Source organism: Sceloporus undulatus, chromosome 1 (assembly GCF_019175285.1).
Source record: "Sceloporus undulatus isolate JIND9_A2432 ecotype Alabama chromosome 1, SceUnd_v1.1, whole genome shotgun sequence".
Taxonomy (NCBI): Eukaryota; Metazoa; Chordata; class Lepidosauria; order Squamata; family Phrynosomatidae; genus Sceloporus; species Sceloporus undulatus.
The window spans coordinates 20,771,514-20,782,421 of NC_056522.1; the positions used below are offsets into that span (position 1 = coordinate 20,771,514).

The following is a 10,908-nucleotide window of genomic DNA, read 5'->3' on the forward strand; positions in this document are numbered from 1 at the left end:
TCTGTTTGATTGTTTCAGTTTTGAGTTTAGCATTGCAAGTTTTTTTTTAAAAAAAAGTTCACTAGTTTTTTTTAATCAAGCAAACAAAAAATACATAACCCAGCATGGTTTTAAGTGTGGAAAAAACTTTTGAAAGATTTATTAGTGCTTTTCTGGATATCCTCCTATGAACATACACATATTCCATCAACAAACAACAAATGTAGTTTATGAAACAGAAAACTATACAGTACTAAAAAAACATAGGACGACTTTAGTTTTGTAAGCCCTTTTGGGTTTGAATAGACATTAATTAACTTTTGCAGCTGATAGTATGTCGATAGGAAAATAAAGCTAATGGGAGATTGCCACTATTCCAGCAGTCAGTACATCTTGTAATCTGGTTTCCAAATGCTCCATGCATTAATCATTTACTACAGTGGTACCTCGGGATACGAAATACCCAGGTTACAAAATTTTCGGGATACGAAAAAATCCCATAGGGAATTATTGTTTCGGGTTACGAATGTTTTTTCGGGTTACGAAAAAACTTTTGGTGCTTTTTTCGGCTTTTTCGCACGGAATCGCGGCTTTTCCCCAACTTTTGGTGCTTTTTTCAGCTTTTTCGCACGGAATCGCGGCTTTTCCCCATTAGCGCCTATGGCAATTCGGCTTACGAAGGCTTTTCGGGTTACGAACGGTGCCACGGAACGAATTAATTTCGTAACCCGAGGCACCACTGTATTGCCTTTGCTGCTATGCCACACTTGTGTAATGACTTAAACCCTGGTCACTATCATGCCTATAGCTAAATTACCCTTCTGTTACAGTCATATTGCTATTTACTCAAACTGGTTATGACAAAAACATACCTTGTACGCCAGATACCATTCACTCTCTTTGGTGGATTTATTTCCGGCTTTGTTCTTGTACACCTGAGCCCTATATTGACGCACCAGAAGCAGATCCCTCAAAAAGGATTCAAAATTCATCTTGCTAAGGGCAACACTCTCCAGTTTCCGGCTTCCTAAAGGATGAGAAACCAGTTTAAGGGATCTGGTTGACATATCACATAGAGGAAGTATAATCCAATCACATTAAGCACTGTTAAGTCATATCATTTTTAAATGGAAAATTAATTAGGCACATGTGTTGTTCTTCTTGAACTCAACTCTGCTAAATTGGGCAAAATGATAGTTCTTACATTTTTGTGACAAGGTATTAAAAATAACCTTTGGTTTCAGAAAACAAACACGCCAAAACAGTTCATATACAAGAATCCTCATTGATTCAATTTCTCTACTGTATATAAACTAAGTGAAGGCAGAAGGTAGATTTTGACCAAATGGAATATCCCTTGATAATCTACAATAGACTAGTAAAGAGTTATGTGTTCCACTCATTTAATCACAACAGTTAACAAAATGATAACACATCTGCACACTTAATTATACTGCTGAAATGAAGGAAACGTGGAGTTAGCAAGACAGGATTTATATATGTAATGACTATAAAGCTCTGTTCAGTTCTGGTCTTAAAATATTTTTCAAGATTCACTTCCAAGAATTCATTAGTTCTAAATCCATAATTTCTGCTCAAGCCTCTGGTTTCTGCCTCGTTTTTCAGTGACTGATTAAAAACAAGTAGATTCTGCAAACCTTGTTTTCATCCTTACAACAGCCATGGGAGGAAAGTTAAACTGAAATAACAAGTGACCTTCAGTCAATCATTCTGCATCTACACTGCACAATTAATGCATCTTAACACTTTAACTGCCATGACTTAATGTTATGGGATTATGTGATGTGTTGTTTTGTGAGATATTTAGCCTTCTCTGTCAGAGAGTTCTTGGCCGCTAACAAACTATAAATCCCTGGATTCAATAGAATGGTCAGAACATGGTGTCAAACTGTATTGATTCTGCAGTGTGGCAGCCGCCTCAATGAAAGTCATGGCTGAATGGGGATCTGAATCCAAGTTTCTGCAGTTCTAAAAAAAAATGTCATGGGGTTATTTCTTCTGCATAATACTTTGGCACTTTAATTTTTAATCTATATTTAAGAAATCATTTAGTGCCTTCTGTAGTTACTGGCAATGTTTGAAGTCTTGATAAATCACTAAAAATATCTAACTGTAACATTATCAGTTAATCAGAAAATACAAACACCATCCTCACTTTCCTTTTGAATGCTTCCCAGCAGGTCTTAGTACTATCGTTAAAAAAAACAAACATGCAGCTATACTATTTTTCTTCATGAATTATTTTTCCATGGAAACCAAAACTGAAATAATTAGGAATCCATCTCCACCCTGCCCACAGACTCTTCCATCAACACATGTGAGAGATAGGAAACTATTCAGTAAAAGCCTCCTCTGGAAGCATCCTCAGCAATGTCTGACAGGTTTATCAGCAGCTTTTTCTGGCACAGATCTAGATCAAATCAGCTGCTAAATTCTGCAAATTAAAGGGATGTCTTGAGAGATATCGGCATGCAAAGGAATCTCGTAGCACCTTTGAGGCTAACTGTGTGAAGTTAGAATACAGTCGGCCCTTCTTATAGACTGATTTTTTATACACGAATTCAAGCATCCATGGTTTGAAAATGTTTTAAAAAAGTATAAATTTCAAATATCAAACCTTGATTTTCCATTTTTTATAAGGGACAACATTTTGCTATGTCATTATATTTAATGGGACTTGAGCATCCACGGATTTTGTTATCCATGGGGGATCTTGGAACCAAACCCCAGTGTATAACAAGGGTCCACTGTATAAGCTATTATAGACTTGGTTTACTTCCTCAGATGTAGGGGTCAAGCCTACGGAAGCTTATGCTACAACTTTCACACAGTTCATCTCAACGGTACTACAGTGCATCCTTGGTATACGCGGGGGATCCGTTCCGGACCCCCCCGCGTATACCAAAATCCGCGTATGCTCAAGTCCCGTTGTCCCCAATTGCGTCGCGCGTGCCCTCTCCTCCCCCCAACTCTTTCCTTCCCTCCCTCCCTCCCTCCCTCCCTCCCTCCCTACTTACCTTTTCATCGCCGGTGCCACGTCGCTGCTGCCGCCGCCGCCGCCACCTCAGCCAGAGCCGGGGGGAAGGCCGGGTGAGGGGTTTGGAGGCCAAGAAGCCTCCAGCCTGCCACCCGGCCCTTCTGCGGCGGCGGCGGAGGCAGCGGTGCTCCTGACCCCGACGCCCCTGCCCCGCCGACTCGTCCCCGTTGCTTTGCAGCCCGGTGCTGGAATGCCTTTGAGTTTGGGCACTCAGTCCCTAAAATGTTCGCCATCACTGTTCTAGTCCAATGACTGTTTTATTAGCGTTCTGTTTTATGTGATCGTGAAACAAACTAATGTGTACACTGTTGTGCATGTTGATGTGATCTATAGATACAGGCACATATGTTCTCTGTTCTGGTGCCCTGATTATGAAATGCTTTCTCTTTAGAGACCTGATTGATGTTGATGTTGCTTTTTTTTAGGACAAGTTCAAATGCAGCTTTTTATTAAGTCTTTGGAGGCTAAATATTTTATCCAGTTTTGTACACGTCACGTACATTGTTTTGACTTGCCATAGCTTCTTAGACAATTTGCAATCCAAAAACATATTATGTTACTCTTTATTTGAATTTATTTACCAACCAGATGCCTGTAAAAAGTCCACTAATAGAGCATGAATGCAACAGCACCATCTTTCTGCACCAACTGGTACTTCTCAATGGCGGGATACAAACCGCCATTTAGTACGTATACAATACGTACTAGGGTTAGGAAGGGGCGGTGCTTCCGCACCCCCCTAACCCTAGTACGTATTGTATACGTACAAGATGGCGGCGCCCCTTCTACATGGGCGCCGCCATCTTTACGTACTGGACGCACAGCGTCCAGACGTGTCGCGGCGCCTATGACGTCGCGAGTCCGCGCCGGGCGCCTCGCGACGTCATTGAGGCGCCGCAAAAAGAAGCTCCGAAATGGAGCTTCTTTTTTGCTCCGCGCGGGAGTCGCGCGGTTTAGCTGCTGCGGCTCCCGCGCGGAGCAAATGGCGGCGGCGGCGGACCGCCGCAAAGCAGCGGTCTGTACCCCGCCAAAGACTTGCTATCTGTGATGGGGTTAATCCAATACTGAAAACTTATTTCAATACTGAACCAATTTTTAAAGTATTGTTTTGTGTTAAATTCAAAGACCCAGGGCTGGGGAATAGGAGTAAGAGTACGAGGTTTTTACAGGAGTAGGAGTGGGAATAAGGAGTAACAAAATATATTTGTTACTCCTTATTCATATTATATTGTACATGCAAACACCAAAAAAACAATTTTATTATATTGCACTGGGGAAGGGACTGGGAGGCAAAGAGAGACACTTACTTACTTTTACACATACACAAACACACACACACACCAGCCTTGCAAAGCAACCGGGACTTTTCCCCAGGGCTGGGGAGTAGGAGTAAAGAGTAAGAGGTTTTTACAGGAGTAGGAATAACATAAAGAAAAAATATCTTCTTCCAGACGAGTAACCTCAAAATCACCACTACTCCCCAGCTCTGCAAAGAACTTAATAAAAATGTCATACCATGCAGTTATTTCACTAATTCAATAGTTTTATCAATTCAGTAGTTAATCGACTTTAAGTGCGGATGCTGATGTTCCAGTGCCATTTTTAAAGTACTTTTGAACAGATTTTTTTGTGTTTCATATGAGCAAATTAAAGTGTTTTGAAATTCCATTATAAGGCTTAAACCATTTTCTTACTTTTTGCGGGATGAGTACAATTCAAAATTTTGTAGGTATAGAGATGACTAGTAATGGTGGTTGTTGAAGTCAGACCCAGGGCTGCATCCGCACTACAGAAATAATCCAGTTTGACACCACTTTAATGGCCAATGCGATGGAATTCTGGGATTTGTAGTTTTGGGATAATTAGTCTTCCCTGTCAGAGAGCTTTGGTGCCACAACAAACTACAAGTCCTAGTATTCTATAGCATTGCACAGGGCGGTTAAATTAGTGAGGATGCAGCCCAGGGACTGACCTGGAGTTTCCATGGTGCCTTCCATGACATCGGGAAATGATGCACTATCAGGAGCAACTTAGGGAGCCTGGAGAAGAGATGATTAAGAGATGATATGATAGCCTTGTTTAAATATTTGAAGAGATGTCATATTGAGGAGGGAGCAAGCTTGTTTTCTGCTGCTCCGGAGAATAGGGCCCAGAACAATGGATGCAAGCTACAGGAAAAGAGATTCTACCACAACATTAGGAGGCACTTCCTGACAGTAAGAGCTTGTTGGACAGTGGAACACACTCCCTCAGAGAATGGTGGAGTCTCCTTCTTTAGAGGTCTTTAAACAGAGGCTGGATGGCCATCTGTCAGGAGTGCTTTGATTGTGTATTCCTGCAGGGCAGAATGGTGTTGGGCTGCAGGGTCCACCTCTATGATTCTATGACTTTTTGTCCTGTTTGTTTGTTTGTTTAAAATCTACAGTAGACCCAATGAACTTGGTAATTTGGTAAGTATGCACTTACCGTAAGTTCAAGTGACTAAATAAGTTAATTGATAGGATTAAGAAAAACAGAAGTTAGATGGCCATCTGTCAGGGGTGCTTTAGTTATGTATTCCCTCATGGCAGAAGGGGTTTGGACTGGATGGCTCTTGTGGTCTCTTCCAACTCTGTAAGGTTTCACCTGTACACTGATGATACCCAGCTCTATCACTCCTTTCCACCTAATTCCAAGGAAGCTGTTCCTGTCCTAAACCAGTGTCTGGTCACTGTAATGGATTGGATGAGGACAAGCAAATTTTAAGGTGTACTGTTTTTAAATGGGCTTGATTTTCATTTCTTGTTCACCGCCTTCAGTCTCACCCTATATTGGGAGAAAAGTGGGATATAAGACAATAATAATAATAATAATAATAATAATAACAACAACAACTGTATAATTCAGGATTCCCAGCTTACATTTCTACATTCGTTTCTACAGTGTAGATATGTGTGCGTGTTTGCTGCATGCCTTCAAGTCATTTCCGGTTTATCATGGCAAGCCTGGTGAACCTATAATAGAATTATGGAGTTGGGAGAGACTGCAAGGGCCATCCAGTCCAACCCCATTCTGCCATGCAAGAACTCACAATCAAAGCATCCCCAACAGATGGCCACCCAGCCTCTGTTTAAAGACCTCCAAAGAAGGTCCAAAGATGGACTGGCCCCTCCTTACTTATCAGACCTTATTTCTCCTCACCTTCCAACTAGGGCCCTCCGTTCTGGTAGTCAAGGTCTGCTGTCCCAGCCCAGGATTTCCTCTGCCCCATCTCGGATTCACCCCTTTTCACTTGCTGCCCCTCACTCCTGGAACCTTCTTCCCCCGCGAGCAAGGGCCATCACTTCTTTAACCAGCTTCAAAACGGAGCTGAAGACCATCCTGTTCAGAAAAGCCTTCCCAGGCATTGCATAATTCTCACTTGCTATTTGATGTTCTTTTGTTGTCTGTTTTATTGAATCATTTCCTGTATTGCTATGTATTTTATATGTATTATCCTACTAGAGAGGTCCCTTCCCCATCCCCACTCCCTTTGTGTCGTGTCTTTTTAGATTGTAAGCATGAGGCCAGGGAACCGTCCAATTAAAAAGATTGTATGTACAGCGCTGTGTAAATTTACAGCGCTTTATAAATAAAGGTTAATAATAATAATAATAATAATAATAATAATAATAATAATAATAATGAGACCCCACTACACTCCAAGAGTTTGTTCCACAGTCGACTAGCCCTTACTGTCAGGAAATTCCTCCTAATGTTGAGCTGGAATCTCTTTTCCTGTAGCTTGCATCCATTGCTCCGGGTCCTAGTCTCTGGAGCAGCAGAAAACAAGTCAGCTCCTTCCTCAGTATGACATCCCTACAGATATTTAAACAGGGCTATCATATCACCTCTTTGCCTTCTCTTCTCCAGGCTGAACATCCCCAGCTCCCTAAGTCTTTCCTCATAGGGCATGGTTTCCAGACCCTTCACCATTTTAGTCACCCTCCTTTGGACATGTTCCAGTTTCTCAATGTCCTTTTTGAATTGTGGTGCCCAGAACTGGACACAGTATTCCAGGTGGGGCCTGACCAAAGCAGAATAGAGTGGGACTATTACTTCCTTTGATCTAGACACTATACTTCTATTGATGCAGCCTAAAATTGCATTGGCCATTTTAGCTGCTGCATCGCACTGTTGACTCATGTTCAACTTGTGGTCTCCTTGTCTCGTCTGCCGCTCCGAAATTACGGAATGGCCTGCCAGAGGAGATCTGCCATATTACCACTCTTAACACCTTTAAAACGGCTATCAAGATGGATGTCTTTTTTTTTCCTGGAGCGACCTTCCCATTCCGCCAACCTAATTACCCCTCATTTGTCCAAGTGCCTCTCCCCAATGTTGCCTATTTTAAACAGATTTTAATTTGTAATTTTAGCTGTTGGCATTTTAGTTGTAAGGCAAGAGGTGAGGGAATATGTGGCTTTTAGTTGTGTATACGTTACGTGTTTGTTTATGTATTCTATTGTAACCAGCCTTGATCCTTGTGGAAAGGCAGGATATAAATAAAGTTATTATTGGAGAGTCCCTCCAGAGGGGCTTTGCCATTGCCATCCTCTGAGGCTGAGAGAGCGTGACTTGGCCAAAGGCCTCCTACTGGGTTTTTTCCAAAGCCAAGGCGGGATTCGAACCCTAGTCCCAGAGGGTTGAGTCCACAGTCCCCGAAAGGGCCTGGTTATTACCTGAGCCCAGGATGCGGATGACGGCCTTGGTCTTGAAGACCTCTCTGGCGGCCAGGACGGCGTCGCTGCCGTGGACGGTGTAGTAGTCGCCCCGCTCGAAGAAGCGGATGGTGGTGCTGGGCTTCTCAGGCAGGGCCAGGACGGCGCGGACGAAGCCGCTCTCGGCGGTGGAGCCCTCGGGCCAGCAGCCCTCGCGCGGGGAATTGGAGGACGAGGAGGACAAGGAGGGGAAGGAGGAGGAAGAAAACGAGGACGAAGAGGAAGAGTTCATCGAAGCCGCCATGTTGAAATCTCCCGCCAACAACAGGACCGCCGAGAGCCCTTCCGGCCACCGTACTTGCCCACTTCCTTCCCCTATCCCGCCCTTTCGGCCACCGTACTTGCCCACTTCCCCCTCTACCCCGCCCCCAAACGCGTTCTGAGCGGAAAGGACCTTCTCGGACGCCGTCTTGAAACCATGGCAACGGGGCCTAGTCTGAAAATTGAGGCCTTCCGACTGTGCCCGTTAATAAGGGATTTCTTTTTTTCCCCTTTGGACTTCAGCTCCCAGAATCCCCGCCTATTGGCCAACATGGCTGAGGGCTTCTGGGAGATGTAGTCCAAAAAATCCTCTTAAAGGACACAAACGAAGAGAAATAACCAAATTTACAGCACTTTATAAATTGAATGTAATAATAATAATAAGCTGGTTTGGCAGCGCTTTAACTCTTTGTCTGCCTCTTTGCTATGGAATTCTGGGAGTTGGAGTTTGTTGTGTGGCCCAGAGCCCTGGGCCCACAACAAACTCCAACTCCCAGAATTCCATAGCCTTTGAGCCACAAAAGAGTTAAAGCGCTGCCAAACCAGGTTATTTCTCCAGTATGGTTGCAGCCAAAGTGCAAATTGCACTGTAGATCCGAAACACACTTTACAGATTTTCTTGCATCTTTACTCAGAGGTGTTCCACATTGTGCAACAGAACTTACTTCCATACATTGGAATGCAGCCTTGCAACAGAATGTAATCCTACGCATATATATTAAGTAGTTGTTGTGTGACTTTAATTCATTTTTGGTTCATGGTGCCCGTAAGGCGTATCTATCATGGGTTTTCTTTGTCAAGATTTGTTCCAAGGATTGCCTTTGCCTTCCTCTGAGGCTGAGAGTGTGCGACTCCCATAAGGTCACCCAGTGAGTTTCCATGGCTGAGTGGGGATTCAAATCAGTCTCCAGAGTTGTAATGCAGCACTCAAAACAGTACACCACAGGTATGAAACCCAATTTAATTCAGTGGGACTGTCTTCTAAATAGGTACAGTACACACAGAATTTCAACACTGATGTATTTGTTAGAAAGTCAGCCTCAAGGGAGACACACTGCATAAATAATCCAGTTTCAGACCACTTTAACTTTTATTATCTTTGTACCATATAAACCTTGTTGTTCCCCGCCTCGATCCCCAAAACAGAAGAGGTGGGATATAAATAAATATTTTATTGTTTTATTATTATTATTATTATTATTAACTACCCTGCCTCAGTGCTAGGGAATCCTGGATACTATGGTTTGTTGTGGCACCAGAGCACTCTGACAGAGAAGGCTAACTGTCTCACGAAACTACAGTTCCCATGATTCCCTAGCAAAGAGCCAGGGCAGTTAAAACGATCTCAAACAGGATTATTTCTCCAGTGTGTTTTCTTTCTCTCTCTCTCTCTCTCTCTGGCTTTGCTTCGCAAACGAAGATTCAGGAAGGACTCATCCCGCACTTTGTACAAGCGCGTTGATGACTAAAAAGGTCAATCCGGGACAAACAGGTCCGGTTGCAGAAAGCACAGCGGAAAGTCTCCTTGGGTGATGTTTCCAGGTTGCGGTTCTTTCTGCGTTGTTGTTTCTCTTCGAGACTCATTTGGCGTGAGCTTTTGAAAAAGGCTGCAGCATCGTGGCTAGTGCGTCTCCATGCCTCCCGATGCGAGGCCAGGGCAGACCATTGTTGGTGATCAATTTGACCGAGCCTGAGATGTTGTTTCAGGGAGTCCTTGTATCTCTTCTTTGAGGTGCCCCTCTTATGCTGACCTGTGGCGAGTTCACCATAGAATACTATTTTTGGGAGGCGATGGTCCTTCATCCTAGAAACGTGTCTTGCCCAGCGCAGCTGCGTCCTCAATAGCATGGCCTCAGTGCTGGTGATCCCCGCTTGCTCAAGGACAGCAGCATTTGTCACATAGTCAGTCCAGTGTATATTTAGAATTGTGCGTAAACAGCGCTGATGAAAGCGTTCAAGGAGTCGTAGGTGTTGGCGATAGGTGACCAATGTTTCAGACCCATAGAGGAGAATAGATAGTACAATGGCTCTATACACACTGATTTTTGTGCTTCGCCTCAAGTGTTTGTTACTCCAGACTCTTTTGTGAAGCCTTCTGAATGCACTCTATGCCTTTGCTAGTCTGTGATCGATCTCTTTATCAATCTTGGCGTCTGAGGAAATGATGCTTCCCAGGTAGGTGAACTGCTGGATGGACTTAAGCACAGATGTGCCTACAGTGATGTGAGGATGGTAGTGTTCTTTCTGTGGTGCCGGCTGGTAGAGAACTTCCATTTTCTTCAGACTGACTTCCAGTCCAAAGAGTTCTGCAGCTGCTGCAAAACAAGATGTTAGGCGCTGCAGAGGTGTTTCTGTATGGGCAACGAGGGCGGCATCGTCAGCAAAAAGCAGCTCACGGACTAGATAGTTTAGAGTCTTAGTGCGGGCCCTCAGGCGGCTTAAGTTAAACAGGCTACCATCAATACGGTAGCTTATATAAATGCCGTCTTCTTCTTTGAGATCTGCTGTAGCCCTTTGGAGCATCATGCTGAAGAAGATTGTAAATAGAGTTGGAGAGAGAACACAACCTTGTTTCACACCATTAGTTATTAGAAAGGGCTTTGAGAGAGCGTCGCCATATCTGACTTGACCTTGCTGGCCTCATGTAGCAGGATGATCATTTTGAGGAATTTGGCGGGGGGCATCCTAGTCATTCCAGGATCTGCCACAGACCTTTTCTACTCACAGTGTCGAAGGCTTTGGTGAGATCAACAAATGTTACATAGAGTCCTTTGTTCTGCTCTCTACATTTCTCTTGCAGTTGTCTAAGGGCAAATACCATGTCTGTAGTGCTCCTATTGGCTCTAAAGCCACATTGGCTTTCAGGGAGAA

The 10,908-nt window shown here is 43.7% G+C and overlaps 1 protein-coding gene across 2 annotated transcripts in view; it reads right to left on the minus strand.

Annotated features, from left to right (window-relative positions):
- The window catches only part of MSH2 (mutS homolog 2), a 108,873-nt gene extending 100,791 nt beyond the window's left edge, over positions 1-8,082 (minus strand). Inside the window, exons 1-2 of one of the 2 annotated variants that reach the window (XM_042439354.1) lie at positions 7,738-8,082; positions 852-1,006 (exon numbers count right to left, since the gene is read on the minus strand). In XM_042439354.1, the coding sequence (XP_042295288.1) occupies positions 852-1,006; positions 7,738-8,020 (438 nt within the window). In that variant the 5' untranslated portion in view covers positions 8,021-8,082. Of the gene's footprint in view, positions 1-851; positions 1,007-5,937; positions 5,957-7,737 lie in introns of those variants that run through there. The other variant, XM_042439359.1, reaches the window with a different exon arrangement.
- Between the last annotated feature and the right edge of the window lie 2,826 nt (positions 8,083-10,908).